We start from the raw sequence: 17,093 nt of genomic DNA, 5'->3' as shown, positions 1-17,093 counted from the left end.
TTCTTTCATAGCAAGTTCCAAAACCAAGTAAAACACAATACAAGAATAAAGAAGAACCAGCCACGCATGAGAATGAAGCTTCTTAGGGGCTAGTCTAAGAAGACCCAGAATGTCGTGTATTGGGTGACAGAAAGGAAATCGCAAACCGTGGTTTAGGGCATAGACGAGAAAGACAACCTTCTCGGCGAACCCTTCTTCATCGATGCATTGGCGACGAGGGAGTTCCAGGAGTATAGAGTCTAGGTTCCCGTAGGTGTTGCGTAGATTCGACATGTCTCTGGCAGGGAGGGTGGAGCGCCACTCGAAACCATCAAAGTATGGGACGTCTTTAGTGGAAGAAGATTCCAGGACAACAAGGGCTTGAGATGCATTTTGTTGGGCCGTAAGGGTAGCAAAGAAGCAAAGGGAAAGGGAAAATACGTAAGACTCGGGTCGCGAGTAATAAAGTCGAGACAATGGGGTTTCAAGAACTTAAAGGAAGAAATCGAGAAGAAGATAAAAAACAAGAAAGAGTATATAAGTGAAGGTAATAAATGTAACTCATCATTACCTGACCAAACGAAGTGATTGAAGAACGTAGCGACGATTATTTGATAACGTACACAAGTTCCCCCAAGTTTAGAATTCCCACCTCTTGATAAGCAAAAACGACGAGTAAAATAATAAATGGGCCAGCGGGGTATCCCTTGGGTTGTCCCACATCACTAGCGGGGTGGTCTAGGGTCTCAAGCGTCCTTAACTAAGTAAAGCAATATATTTATAATTCCTTCATTATGAATTACCCCACGTTTACATGCGAGTGAAATTAGCGGGGTAACTGGAGGAGTTAATATTAGTCTTGCCCAAACTGGGGGTCCAAGGCCAAACACCTATAGAGAGCTCAAAGGAGTTATGTGACTTAACGAAGACCTAGCTGCCGACCTAGTAGGAAGGGATAAATATCACGTTATGGATATGGACCACGTGTGATTAGGTGATTCCTATACATTAGAGATAAATCTTATAATGGTTGAGGATAGTACAAAGTTAATCGGTTTATGATACACATCCTATATTCTCTATGCCTATATATAGGAGTAACAGGTAACCTTCAATCTCTCTAGTTTTGATGCATTCTCTAATTATCACTTTTCATTACTGACTTAAGTATTGGATAGGTCACAGGCACATCGTGCCATCTACTAAAGGATTCGCAGATGAGCAATCACGACCAATGGTGGGACACATCCTTTACAGTTTCTTGTAGTACTCATTTTAACCTGGAACCAAAATTGTTGCTCGTAAGTTATAACTCCACCACGAGAACCTAATTGATCGAATAGAAATCAGCTTAAGTTAAATAGCTTGATTCAATTGTCAATTACGTATTTATCAATACGAAATTAGACTTAATTATTAAACGATATAAATTCAATAGACTCAATTTATGTTTGTGATCAGCATACATACACATATATATATTTATATATATAGCTGCAATGTCTTATATAAATGTTATAATATTATATGCATATTTAGTTAAGTCTTAAAGCATATTTAAACATGAAAATATCATACTTAATAAAGACGTTTGGATATTTAAAATATCTCTATATATATAAATAGTTGTGAAATAATTTAAGTAAAGATGTTTTATTAAATTTTAAAAAATGAGAGAGAAAAAATTAAGTAAAAATATTATAAAGTTTAAAAAGTATTTGAATCTAAATTTTATTTTAAATTTGAAAAGTTTATTATTTTTTAATATATTATTTGTTTGAAAAAAATTGTAATGATTAAATAATTATTTAATATTCAGTGATATTTAAAAAATATATATATATATATATATAAATATGGAAAATATTTATACAGCCAAACAGACATTAATGAAGTCAAGTTTGATGGATATATATAACTGCTTTCGAACATGACTTCATCACGGCCATACCCACCACTGTTCTTGATAAAGATAAGAGTCCAAGCAACGCCAGATTCCACTGCCTCGTTTATTTTCAGAAAATATTTTATTTCATTTTATTTTATTATTATAATTTTTTTAAATTTTTATATAAAATAAAATAAATAATTTAATTTTTTTAAATTTTAAAATAAAAATAATATTAAAAAATATATTTTAACAATATTTTATTTAATTTTTTAATTTTAATTTCAATTTATTTCATCTCACCTTATTTCATCTTAAAAAATAAACGAATCGTGAATCATTTGGTCAGCCGTTTCAATCAAATGGTAGTTTTTTTTTTTTTTTTTTCTTTCTTTCGGTTTTATTAATTGCGTATAAGGCTACAGCCGCCTCTGTGGTCTCGCCCTCTGTATTAAAAGCCGCGGTTTTAGCACAAACTCAAAACACTTTCCTCGGACCTTATTCTTCTCTATCATTATGCGCATGCGCGCGGCTGGCTGATCTACAATAACCCTTTCGGATTTACGAAAGACACTTCAATATTAGAATGGTCGATCGCCGTCCATCAGGCATCATATCAGCGAGATTGTTTAATTGATTTGATCAAATATAAGAGTTTGTCACAAAATTTTTCTATTTTCGAATGACTAAACCGTATTAGTACCGATCGGTATACAACATGTTTGATAAGATGTTGAATTATCGTTTATTTAATTTTTTGCGACGTGTCGGATTTTAGGCCACCGAGCTCCATACATATATACTCTTTGTTCTCTTCCCGCCCACGATAACGCCCATTCCTAATTCCTCCAATCTCCATAACTTGTAAAAATATCCTCGAACCTTCCATCCGGCCATCTTCATCCTTGTTTTCTCGTGCAGCCTAATCCATTCGAAAATGAGAGTATGGATCAATCTCTGTCATCCTGTCGTTCCCCCTTTAGTCCTACTATTCCTCTCCCCGGTGTACTTCCTTGCCGATGCACAGTCTGGCAGTACAGAACAAATTTCCAATAATCCTTACGGACCAGACGCCAATTTCAACCAGTCGATGGCGGTGGTCGTCGTGTTCCTCATGGTCGCCTTCTTCCTCATGGCCTTTTTTTCCATCTACATCAGGGAGTGCCTTGAGACAACCGCCGCCGCCACCCACAACAACGGTCCGGTGATCACCACCGGCCAGCCAAGGCACCACGGTCTCGACCATACCGTGATTGAGACCTTCCCGATCTTCGTCTACTCCACGGTTAAGGATCTGAAGATCGGCAAAGGAGCGCTCGAGTGCGCGGTGTGCTTGAGCGAGTTCGAACACGACGAAATGCTGCGTTTGTTGCCGAGATGCTACCATGTTTTCCATCCCGATTGCATTGACGCCTGGCTAGCTTCTCACGTTACGTGCCCGGTCTGCAGAGCTAAGCTTGAACTCGGATGCGAAGCACCACAATCGAGTACCGACTCGACCGACTGTTCGAGTCGGGATGAAAACCCGAGCCCAGAAGTAGTGCCAGTCGAGATGCGAAACGAGCAGGTTTTGATTGATATTAACGCTGATCACAGCACTGTCGAGATCGCGAACTGTCCTTCGAGGACGAGAATATCAGGGAAGTTCCCGAGGTCACACTCGACGGGTCACTCACTGGTTCAACCCGGAGAGAACACGGAGAGATACACGCTGAGATTGCCAGAGGAGGTGAGGAAGCAGATGATTCTAGTAAGTGGGAAGCTGAGGCGGTCTTGTAGCTACGATGTCGTTTTGGGAAGGATAGGGAGTAGGGAAGAACGGCAGTGTGGACCGGGAGGTTGGAGCGTCGGACTGGTGGGTGGTGTCAGTGACGCCGCCGTTTGTATCGAGGGGTGGCTCCGTGAAGTCTCCAAGGTTGAGCGGGGAGGGAAACGTGACGAGTACTGGAAACAGTGGAAAGACCTTCTTGACGTCGGTTAAAGACGCCGTTAGATTGTCTTCAGCGTGTAGACAGAGGAAGGGTAAGACAAAGATCTGTCGATCTCGTCTCAAGGTTAGACGGTGTGTCGTTGTAAACAACAGTTTTGTATTATATTAGTTTATTCCATTTCAGCTCTTAATTTCTTCATAAATTGTACACTAACTTGATTGCTGACATTGACTAATTAGAATGCATAAGCAACATTTATTAAAAAAAAAATCAAAGTGTTAAATTAATTAATTAAAAAAGATAAGAGTTTGTACAAAAAATTAATTACAAGAAATAGGATGCCAGAGGAATAAAATAAAAGGAAAAGAAAAAAAAAGTTTAAAACCGTGTGTGAATTTAGTGATGATGTAATTAGATAATTATATGTACATTGTATTGTTTTTAGGATACAAATATAGGCTGGTAGAGTTTAGGTGAAATTGGGATAACCATTAATACAGGAGGGTATACTTGTGGGGTTTATCCAACGTGGACATTACTACAGTGCATGGTACCTGATTGGGACAGGTGAACCCCCACAAATCCCTCTCTCCTGTCTTGTCTCAATTTTACTACATGACATGAAAATTTGGTGAGAAATTTGTTCTTTATTTTATACTTTATTATATCTTAGTTATATTTATTTATGTAACGCCTCTTAAATGACTGTATTTTTGAGCGAGCAGGAATCACGTTGGAGATGAGCTGAAACTCCCAAGAATTAACGTTGAAACAAACACAAAAAAGGAAGAGAGATTGAAACTAATATTTTCTGTGACGGCTGTGGTGGCGGTTGACGGCGGTATTGGACTGTATTGACAGTTGAGTGCAACGGTTCGAATTTTAGACGTGGTTGGAAATTATATTCGACGTTTAGATGGAAGCTTTTTATATACACGTAATGTCTTAACGTTATAATTAATACGTTTAAACGTTACATTATTTTCCTTCCCGTTCAAATGTTTTTTGAATGAATTTTAATTTTTTACAAAATGTAATTATTATTTTTAAGTTCCAATTTATGCATCAATTTATAATTGGTTTTTAATTTATCATATTCACTATTTTATGTTTTGTGGTAGTGCATTTCATAAATTTATATTTAAGCTCAAAAATAAAAATATTGTCTATAAATTTAGAGTAATACTATATAATACTATATGTTATGTACTAATAATAATATATATAGTATCTACTAATAATATATACTAATAATAATATGTGGTAATATATATTATCCAGCAACAATAATTATAGTACTATAGTTTACCTGCCACAGATTACGTAGCTACTAATATACTATATAGTAATACTATATACTACTAACACTAATATTACTGTACTCTATAAATATATAATATATAGTATATAGATTTAGATTTAGATTTAGATTAGTATATTATATAGTTATATAACTAAATAATATATACTATCAATTACTATGTATTTTTTAAATTAAAAATAACTAATAGTAACATATATATATATATCCTTATAGTATTAGAATCATAATATATAAACCACATTCGAACATCAAATAAACTTTCGAACGTCCAACGTCATAGTGAACATTCGAATGTTTGGAAAAAATATTGGTGAGAACTTTACCACGTTGATTCAATGTCATATATGGGAAACTCAATTTCATCTAAGTTCACATGTCAACATTAATACGTTTGAACGTGACAATATTATGCTCAAACGTTTGGGAAAAAATTGGCGGGAACTTTTTTGCGTTGACTCTATGCCATATACGAGAAACTTAATTTTTTCTATATTCACATATCAACAGTATTACATGTGAACATGACAATATTACATTCAAATGTACTGAAAAAAATTGGTGGGAAATTTGCCGCGTTGATTCTATGCCATATACATGAAACTTAATTTCATCTACGTTTGTATGTCAATAGTATTATGTTCGAACGTGATAGTATGTAGCACATATTTGGCGGCACACCTAGGCGAGATTGGAAAATTTTTTGAAACGTTCGAGCATTTCACCATTTTGTTGCGACGACTTCACATTTAAAAAGTTGCATAAAATACTCATTCTACTTTGTTTTGTTTAGTTTAATCTATTACAGTGATAAAAGTCGCCGCAATAGGTAAGAAATTTGAAAAAAAATTATAATTCCCTAGACAAGTTTGATTGAGAGAGAGAGAGAGAGAGCTTGTTGAAGGTTGAGATATTGTGTTTATTTTAAAGGAATGTTTGTTGTGCTTATTTATTTATTGTGTTTATTTTGAACTAATATGAAAAAACATTTATTTTGTAGGAATATTTGTTGAAACTTATTGAAGGTTGAGATAGAGAATATTTGTAACACTTGGCCCAGCACGAAGCTTGTGCAAGATTATTTTGAGACAAGTTGGATTGTTTTAAATAATTTTTGGGACAAGATTTTGTCCTAAAAAAATTTTTGGGATAAGTTCGATTATTTTAGAAGTTGAGTTGAGGCCCTATAGTGATGGTTAAATACTTAACCCATGAAAATAGGGTTAAATCAAAAAGATTATTTGGACTACGGTAACTGGCCCAACCCTTTATTAATAATAAACACTACCTAAGATGTGGGCCTAAATACTTTGAAATGTGCCAAAAAATCCAAGCCCGTAGGAACCAAAGATCATAATCCACACCATGCATGTCCACGCCCAATTGCACGCCATGCACGTCTCCACCCCACTAGGGGTCATGACAGGGCATAATATACACATACGTAACTTGCATGTTGATAATTTACCAAGCTAAGGTTGCCACAACATGAGTTTTCAGTGAAGCATCTCTTCCATGTAGCTATCGTTAGCCACTGCCAGAGGCCTAGCCTACTGCACTTCCACAAGCCGCCAACTCACGTTACCGTTGACCCATACTCCTCAGTTGCAACAACCCATATTCAATGGCATCTCCACGCCTCCTTCCACAGTCGTGCTAACCTGCACCTCAACCACTCGTGGTGCCATCACAGTAACTCAACCTTGAACCCACAAGTGGTGCCACCGCAGTTCATCACACGAAGATCTCTATTTTCAACACACTGAAACAGAGCAAACCCATCCTCTTAGCTCTAGATCCCTTTAGACTCCACCAACCACGGCACAATGAAGTCTAGAAATGCCGACCAGCCACCTTCCCCTCACCCACGTGCCACTCCCTTAACCCCACATCTGACCATCTCCCCCATTATTTTTTTTTTTGTCTCTTTTTCTCACATCTCTCTTCCATTCTCAGAACAACATTGTCACCCATAAGCGAAGTCGCTGTGAACTTAATTCTATCCGGCCACCAGGTCAAGCTCCGTCACATGCCTCCTCGCCATCTGACAGTGAGCTCTCTTTCTTCCTCACATTGTACACACACACACACACACTCACACACACACTCTCTCTCGATTTCTCCTTCTCACATCTTTCTTTCTCATCACCCTCTATCGCTCTCAGTCGTTCAGCTGCCTAGCTTGCCGGCGTCTTCGCTTCAACACCCAGATCTGCCATCATGAGCTGCTTTTTTGTTGAGCCCAAGGCCTCTGTCGCATAACTTCACACTCTGCTGAGACTTCGGTTTCTCTTCACATAGGAAGGGTGCCTTTTGACCCTTCCGTAGAATAACCTTAGTTGTATTGTTATTTACAAAAAAAATGCCATCAAGCTTTATTATCACGTGATTATACGTAAGGCAGCTGAAGAACCCTTTTCAAATATTTTTTTACTTTACTGCTCTTGTAATCAAACCTTGGCAGAATACTTATTGAATTGGGATGGGTTTAACTTTTAAAATTCGGACAGATATTTCAATTTGAATTTTTTTAAATAGACTTGTGATTGAGCTAGAATTGTGTTAGGCAAATATTAAGTGCATATCGATGATTTTGGGAAAGTAATGGTATTTTAGAGCTACGAGCATTTTTAGATTTTTAAGAAAATAGGTTATTTTAGTATTTTAGGCTTAAAAAATCAAAATTTGTGGTTTATTAGAGATTTAAGTAAGTTATATGTCTATTTTATGGATAACGATTGATTTTCCTTTGGAACTGTTGTGAGCAAATTCAGAAAAGTTAAAAGATTCAAGTAAGTGAAGTTCCTATACTAGACTTTGCATAAAACAATTGGACTGATGTTGATTTTATGAAAAATATGCATATTTTGTTATACAAAGAAAAACTTGAAAACAACCTCGGTCATTTTGTTTACATTAGCATGAGATTCTGTTCAAGAAGAAAAAATATTTTCTGTCATGACTGGTATAGACATGAACTATTTTTGGCATTTTGTTTCAGAACTATGTAAAAAGAGTGAATATGAAAATTTATGCATGATTATGTGAAGATACTCTGGATCTGTTTTGATTATGAAGATGATATGATTCTGTTCAGTACTATATTTTGATAAGATGTAGCATCTGAGAACTTTTGGCATAACATTTTGATTCTGTATATGGTTATGTTTATGCTCTGTTTTGACCTTACCATGAGTATAAAATTGTGGTCTATGTTTGGGTTGATACCAATTTTTCTGTTTCTAGTGCACCTACTTTGGAAGTAAAATAGTTTTCTGCGTGGTCTTTCCTGTGTTCACACTCAAGGCTCTAAGAATAATAAGGTGAAGATTTCACATTCTGTTTCTGCTCGGTTGGCCGTTGGGTTTGCACAACCCTATCACGGGGGGTTAAACATGGAATTATGTTTCTAATATGATGGTCAGTTATGTTATGCCAAAGGAATTTTGAATAAGAATATTTTTGAGCTTTCGCTCTGATATTTTTTATAACATGTTCTTATTCTATATTCTAAAAATCAAAATATTTTGTTCTACATTCTGAACTTTGTAAATGCTCATGTTTACATACTAGTATATGTTCTCTACTTACTGAGTTGTTGATAGATCATTCCTTATCTCTATAATATTTTTCAGATAATTTGAATATTTCAACTAAAGATCAAGATTAGGGAGCATGGGTGAAATGATTTAAGAATGGTGGATTAAGCATAGAAGGTTTCTATGATTTTTGGAGAATTTGATTCAGTAATTTTGTCGTGTTATGATGACTTGGTATTTTGTTTTGAGAGGTTGATTATATTCAAGTAGTTGGTTTGAAACAATAATTTTATATGTCATTGAGAATTTAGAGTTTATATCTCTAGGGTGAGACACGATTTTAAGTGACACGAAGTAACTCTCTGGACCTCCGGGACTGGAGTGTTATAGTTGGTATTAGAGACAGGTTTGAGATTCTGCAGACTTTATGGATTGAGGTTTTGAGAATCTGAGCTTTAAAAATTATGCATTCTTTAAAAAAATGATTTTGATGAGATTTGAGGTTTGAGATTTTGCAGATTTTAAGAAATAATTTTCATGACATTTAAGATTTCGGTGGACTATAGAAAATGATTTTGATAAGATTTAAGGTTTAGATTTTATAGGTGTAAAAAAGCTTTATAGAAAGCCAGGTTTGAGATTCTGCAGACTTTATGGATTGAGTTTGTTGAAATCTGAGATTTAGAGATTTTGCAAACTTTACAAATGATTTTGATGATATTTGAGGCTTTAAAGTTTGTGAAATTTGGAGAACTGGTTTTGAGATATTTGTGGTTTTAGATAAGAATTTAGGACTCATATGTTAGAGCTATGCATAAGCTTAAGCGAATACTAGGCTTCAAATTTAGTAGATTTTAATGTATGAACTGATTTGATTTGGTGTTTATCTTCCGACCTAGTAGGAACATTTTCCTTGATGTCAAGTTTAAGAGTAGTTGAGGTAAATTTTTGCACGTAGGCTTTAATCAAAATGGTGGCTTGGTTTAAACGGAATGAACTGTTGAGGAGTATGTTTACTTTAAGCCAGTTTAGTATATGAGAAAGAATGAGTAAGACAATAAATTATTGATTTGTGATATATAGATTAATTGGTAGTTACATTTATGCTTAGTTTATTATTTTTAATATTCCCTTTGAAATGTTTAACTGAGTATGAGTCTTCCAGGATGCAGCTCATTGCCGTGTTTGAAATCTTGGAGACTTGAACACAAGAAATGGTGAGGGCGAATGCACTGTAGAGCAGTTCAACTGGATGCACCCTCTCACTTTTGATGGGCGTGGCGACCCAACCTTCGCTGAGGACGGGATCGAGGACATTAAGGAGATACTTTGTGTCTTGATTTGTACTGATGAACATAAAGTACTGTACGCTGCCTTTAAGCTGACATGAGAGGTAAAAAGATAGTGGATTTCTAAGAGAACCATTAGGGAAGCTGAAGGGATGAAAGTAGTTAACTAGCCTCATTTCAAGTAGGTTTGTTGAGTTGTCAGGTTTTTCCACATATCTGATCCTTGATGAGGAGAAGAAGACTGGAAAGTTTGTGCAAGGTTTGAACAATAGGATTTATGAACGAGTGGTGGGTTTTTAGATCTAAAATTTCTCAGAATTAGTAAATAAAGCCACAATATTTGAACAAAGCCTCAAGAGAAGTGTAGAACTTCAAGATCAAAAGAAGAGAACTACCCCACAAGGATCCTCCTCTAGTATGGATCTAAGGTCGTGGAAGAAGAGAAACGAAGGGAGCAACTTAGGTTAGATGCTAACGCAAGGCAATCAGCCGAATAACCTCTGTAAGTTTTGTAATCGTGCACACATGGGAGAATGCAGAAGGGAGGTGGGGTCATGTTTTTTATGCGGTAAGACCGAACACTTCATCAGAGAATGCCCATTGCTATTGGAAGACAATAAGAAGCCCCACCCACCTCCAGGTCCCTGACAGACAATATAGGGAACCAATCAGCGTAGCATGGGACTGACTTGAGTGTTCGCACTATTGCCCGGAGATGCTGAGGACGACAATGATGTGATCGCAACTCCTCTACTGCTTTTCTTCTTGATAGCTATGTTTTGAGTTGTGTTGGGCCTAACCATTCGTGCTATTTTAATGAAATTTTTTAAGTTTTATAGTTTAAAATATTGAGTTGGGTTGAAGAGAATGTGCATGATTTTTCCAAAAAATGACATAGACCGCATAGGATTATACAAGAGTGTTTCGTCTATAATTACAAGCTTAGCAAGAATTGATTGAATAGTTGTTGAAAGGGATTAGACCCAATAATTTATATCCATGAGACTTTAGACTTTAGGTGTTTGGTTGGTCAGTGTGTACAATGGGAGCGTGAATCTCGAAAATATGATGGTTTGAAAGTAGACTTTGTGAGGATTTGGGAATTAGTGAATTGAGATCACTAGGTCCTAACCTTGGAGCGTTTTATCCTACCATTATCAGAAGGTTAACATGTTATGCTGAGAGTTCTTTTTATAATTATATGTGAGGCTTAATTCAAAAAAAAAAAAAAAAAGGAATAGAGGAATTACTAGGCTTGTAATTCCATTGTTGAGGTTCATACTTTTAGGTTTGAACTAGGGTCATGTATGAAAATCGACACTAGATGTGTGATGGTGTATATAAGGTACTGGGCGAGGGACATGGGAAAGTTAGGATTTTGGAATACTAGGTTTGATGTAATTATCGAGGATTAAAATAGGCATGCATTATGACGAATAATTGTTGTAGACTTTGCTTTAAGAGCAACAAGTTTTGAGGACAAAGTTTTTTTTTATGGGGATGCATTATGATGGATGTAACACCCGGGCCTAACACGAAGCTTGTGCTGGATTATTTTGGGACAAGTTGGGATTATTTTGTCTCAAAATAATTTTGGGACAAAATCATGTCCTAAAAAAAAATTTGCTACAAGTTGGATTATTTTAGAAGTAGTATTGAGGCCCATTAGTGTTGGTTAAACACTGGACTCATGAAAATATGGTTAAATCAAGGAGGTTGTTTGGACAATGCTAACTGGCCCAACCATTTATTAATTCTATACACTACCCAAGATGCGGGCCTAAATACTTTGAAATGGGCCCAAAAAAGCCCATGCCCTTAAAAACCAAAGATCAGAATTCACACCATGCATGTCTCCACGCCCGTTTTCACGCCATGCACGTCTCCATCCCACTAGTTTTCATGAAAGGGCACACACACACACAACTTGCATGTTGATAATTTACCAAGCAAGGGTTGCCACAACCTGAGTTTTCAGTGAAGAACCTCTTCCACATAGCTACTGCCAGCCACTGCCCAAGGCCTAGCCTACTGCACCTCCACAAGCCGCTAGCCCACGTTACCGTTGGCATATACTCCTCTACCGCAGCAACCCATGTTCAACGACTTCTCCACGCCTCCTTCCACAGTCGCAGATATTGCCAATTAGGTCCTCAACCACTTGTGGTGGCATCACCATAACCCAATCGTAAACCCACAAGTGGTGCCACCACAATTCATCACACGAAGGTCTCTATTTTCACCACACCAAAATAGAGCAGCCCCATCCTCCTAGCTCTAGATTCCATTAGATGCCACCAGCCACGGCACGATGAATTCCAGAAATGCCAACTAGCCACCCTCCCCTCACCCATGTACCATTCCCAAAACCCCACGTCTGACCTTTTCCCTCCACCATTTTTCTTTTCATCTATTTTCTCATATCTTTCTTCCTCTCTCAAAACAGCACAGTCACCCATAAGGGAAGCTGTCATGAACATAATTTTGTCTGGCCACTAGGTCTATCGTCGCACACCTTCGTTGCACACCTCCTTTCTGTATAACTCTAATAAGTTTAAGTTCTTTTTGTATTTATAAATTTTAATTTATAATTTTAATTATATTATAATTTGGGTCAAAAAAAAAATTTATAGACCCAATAGATTGGCTTAGGTGGGGGGGGGGGGGGGGGGGGATGTCATTTTTTAGCCTGCCCTCGCGGGGTGGGGTTGAAAACCCCTCCTCCGCATGGTGCGAGGTGGGGTGTGGGGAAGGGTCCCCTTGCCTCGCATCATGTGGGTAGCACCCCTATATATGGGTGATGGTATTTTTTATTTGTGGGATTGAAATATGCACGTGTTATGATTTGTGTTGATTTTGCATTGTTCAAAACGTATATATGAGTGATGGTACTTTTGGGATTATTTTGTATGGTGTTTTATTTTGGAACGTTTGCTATTAAGATGTTAGAATGTGTGGTTATAGAGTGTTTTGATGTAATGCCCTTATAGAAATTTAATGTGCCATTTATATATGCAAGAACAAATTAACCAACTCATATCAAACTTTTTTCTTTAAGGGAAACTGTCATTTTTCATTCATCAAGAAACTTACATTCATCACCGGATACATTCTGGAATGTCCCCATATCAAACATGACATCATAACCCAAAATAATGCATTTGAAGGTCCACCAGTACACTATTTTCTTTTGTGAATGGTATTATTTTCACTACTGCTGATACTCTCTATAGAAAAATATCCAAGAGACAACACTCTCTGCCTAAACAGAGATCCAAAATCACTCTTCATAGAAGCAAATCACTCAAACTCTATAGACAAAAGTTTGAGAGATGAACTTTTTTTTTTTAATTAACAATAAGGAAACCAAAAAGGAAAGTAGCAAGATAGATGTGAAAAATGATGAAATACAATTTAGATCAACTCCGGTAGATTTCGGAATATTGATGGCTCGTGAAGCCAACATGCTTGTCTCTTTTCAGCCACAAAGGTAAGATTTGAAAGATCTAGTGGTGGCGAGTCTGGTGATTTGGCGTGTGTGGCAAGAAGAGCTACTGGAAGGGGTGCCGCGTGAGGATCACATGTAGATGTGGGTAGCGAGTAAGGACCACACACGGTGATTTTCGTAAAACTGCCACTTTCCTCCGAAGGATTTGCAGCCTGAGAGTCTGCTTATGCCCCGCGTATCTCTAGAGAGTTGTAAGAAAGCTATACATCTGCCTTTTTCAACATTGAGGGAAGCAAAATAAAATTAAATAAAAGGAACTACCTTGATATACAAGGTGGGTGGATGAAGGAATGAGGGAAATGAAAGGGAGATGGAGGAGGAAGCTGATGCCTCCTCTTCTGGCAAAATTCAGATATGGAACCCTTGGTTTTTTTACGAGAGAGAGGGGGATGGATTCAAGATCGGCTTAAGAATACACTATCTCATTAGGTAATTGTAAAAATAACTCATATCAAATTTAGAGAAAATTAAATATAAGCTTAAATCACATTTTTAATTTTAATACTTAACCACACATATTTAATTTAAATTTGAAAAATAATACTAATTAAAAAAATTCGTAAATGCTAGTAAATGAAACCAGTAAAAACCAAAACAAATAACCAACACATATCCAATAAGAACCACTTACATCCATATTATATAATATAATAAATAATACTAATTACAAAAAGTTAGTAAGATTAAATCCACACATTAGTATGTAGTAATAAAAAGTGCCTAACCATCCATAGGAAATTAATTTACAATTAAATCCACACATTAGATTTCTATAGATTACCATATAGATTACTATCTAATTTTAGCTACGAAAACAATAATGGTTACTTTAAAACTCTAGAAAATTAAACAATAACAAATAAAACAAATAACCAATTAGGAAAAATTAGTAAGATTAAATCCACACATTAGTGCCTAGTTATTAAAAATACCTAACCATCCATATCTAATTTAATTTACGGAAAAGAAATAATGGTCATTGTAAAACTCTAGGAAATTAAAGTAATAAAAAATAAAGCAAATAACCAATTAAGAAAAATTAGTAAGATTAACTCCATATATTAAACATACTAAATTTAGAACAAAACATACTAAACATCCTAGGAATCCTTTGCAAAGACCCAACTATGGAGTCCTTACTGATAGTTTCGAACAAGTTTAGTACGATGATAAAAACTTAAATTACAACTAAATTTCTTTGAAATCAAATAATATAAAGCACAACTTAGCTTATATGTTATAGCTATACGTTATTTGTTATAACTTGTGTTTAACATAGCATGAATAACTTTAAACCCGTTTGGGCATTAGTGTACATTTGGGGTGTTCATAATTTCTTGAATTGTCTAGTGTGGACAGTTTGAGATTATATAATCTATATTGCACATTTTTATTATTCTTGCTTTACACGTTAAGTATGAAAATTTCGGTGTCTTCTTCATTTGTTCTTTAGGTATATTGTTAGTAGGGTGACAATCCCTCTTTGTGACCATCTATACTTAGAAAACTATGGAGAGGTGCTGCTAAAATTTCTACTAACTTGGAAACTACAAAAGTGACGAAACTTGTGCAATATAATGATATAATATTGAATGAGATAAGACCAACTACCTTTTTTGTAAAGAAATTGGTGCTTTGAATTGGAGCATGTGATGCATGTGAAATTAATTGACATTACTAATCTATAAGTTTTTCTAGAAATAGACAAAAGTTGGATGCGTCTTTTAATATGTTACTTATTGTGTGGTTTGTTTTCTAATATTTGAAGAAAAAAATAATTGAGATGCAGTCTGCCTCTTAGGAATCTTCTCTTAGTGACATCAATATATTTACGCAGGTCCTTGATCGGGACCAAGTTTGCTTTGGTAAGATGTTTGGGAAGTTCTTTCATGCTTGTCGGTTCATTCTTCACGGCCTCAAATTCATAAGTTAATAATCTTATCAAGGATTTGGGCGCCACATGCTAAGAACTTGAGTAGATGAAGTCAAGATAGCAAAGAGTTGGAGGCTCACTTATCCCAACAGTCCGATTTAGACACACGATTGCAGGAGTGACAAAGAGACCAGGATGAAAGAATACGCATTGAAGTTCAAGAAAAGTACAGAGGGAGATGTTGGTCTAGATGGAACGTATTATGTCACTACAGCAAGATCGCGGTAGGTAAGGAAAGAAGAAAAATAAATCCTATCATTGTTCAAAATATTTATTGTCTAATTTTTCAACTCTCTAAAACATTTTCATGAAATGATACTATATGTGGTGTAATATGATACAATTTGAATTATATTTAATTTTATGAAATTATTAGTTCTGATTAGAACGCTCGAACGTAAACAAAAAATGTTTGAACATAACTACACGGATGTGCGATACATACGCTCAAACATAAGGTATTACGTCTGAACGTATATGCTCCACAAACGTTGAAATCTATTTTGTTACGTTCAAACAAATATTTCTTAATGTTTGAATGATTAAAAAAGACGCATTCGAACGTATTTACTAACCATCCGAATGTTTAATCTTTGTCGTTCGAACAATTGCCCATTAGATGCGAATGCAAAATTCAAATGTCACATCACAAATGTTCAAACGTGTGTACGTTCAAACATTAAATTCGATCGTGCGAATGAAATAAATCAAACGTTAAATATTTATAGTTCGAATACTAATCGATCAGGTTAAGATTCGAACGTACTTTCTGTGATGAAATTCGACAGTCACAAAATCTTTTCATGTTCGAACGTTGTAACTCACGGCATAATTTCAAACATTACAAAAAAAATTTAGTGACAGTTATACAATAAACTGTCACAAAATACTTTTTGTGACAGTTGTTTGACGGTTTCAAACCGTCACAAAGTTTTTTTGTGACAGTTTTGTCCGTCACAATAAATGAAATATGTTGTAGCGACTTCATTTAATTGGTAGATCAAGTAGAAATAACATTGCCTCTACCATTACTCTTTTGGATAAGAAAATGAATTGCATCTTTACAGAAAGATATGTGGATTTTTCAAGCGTAAAAAGCTACTATATGTATATAATTTATATATCATCACTCCTTTTTAGATAATTAATTGTCAAAATATAAAATTCATGGCCACAAATTCGTGGCTTTTCATCTCGAACAATTGAACCCATGATCACATTAATCAAATTAGGTTGAGTTGACTTAGCTCATTTGAATAGTACACAATTTTGAATAAGCTCGCGTCTGAATTTTGAATTTTAATTTTACATATTGATGGTCAAATTGAAATAGAATAGTAGGGTGACGCTTGTCAAAGGTACTCGCTCTCTCTCCTAGAGTTCTCTCTGCCTTTCTCAGTAGTGTTTCTCGTCAAACCTCTACACACTCTTACAATTTCTTGTATCTTCATTATGGATATGGAGCTGTAGATTCACCAGACAGAAGCCCTTTCTTGGGAAGGTTTAAATCTATCCCCTGAAAATGAGTCTACTAGTGGTGATCTCGAATTAGCTCTCATCAGTAGAATAGTTGCAACTTGATCACTGAATAGAATCTCCCTACATGCTTCCTTCAGAGTTGCTTGGAGCTTCCTTAGCAAGTTCCACATTGAAGATCTTGATGTAAACACTTTCCTCTTTACTTTCCAAAATGCTGGTGACAAAA

General features: G+C 35.8%; 1 protein-coding gene across 1 annotated transcript; it reads left to right on the top strand.

Moving 5' to 3' along the window:
* Nucleotides 1–2,446: 2,446 nt before the first annotated feature.
* Nucleotides 2,447–3,992, top strand: LOC121238994 (E3 ubiquitin-protein ligase ATL31-like). The gene has a single exon (XM_041136119.1). It carries the CDS (start codon nt 2,805–2,807, stop codon nt 3,846–3,848), a length of 1,044 nt encoding a protein of 347 aa, XP_040992053.1. The 5' UTR covers nt 2,447–2,804; the 3' UTR covers nt 3,849–3,992.
* Nucleotides 3,993–17,093: the final 13,101 nt, after the last annotated feature.

Source organism: Juglans microcarpa x Juglans regia, chromosome 1D (genome assembly GCF_004785595.1).
Source record: "Juglans microcarpa x Juglans regia isolate MS1-56 chromosome 1D, Jm3101_v1.0, whole genome shotgun sequence".
Taxonomy (NCBI): Eukaryota; Viridiplantae; Streptophyta; class Magnoliopsida; order Fagales; family Juglandaceae; genus Juglans; species Juglans microcarpa x Juglans regia.
This window is presented reverse-complemented; position numbering and strand designations above follow the sequence as displayed.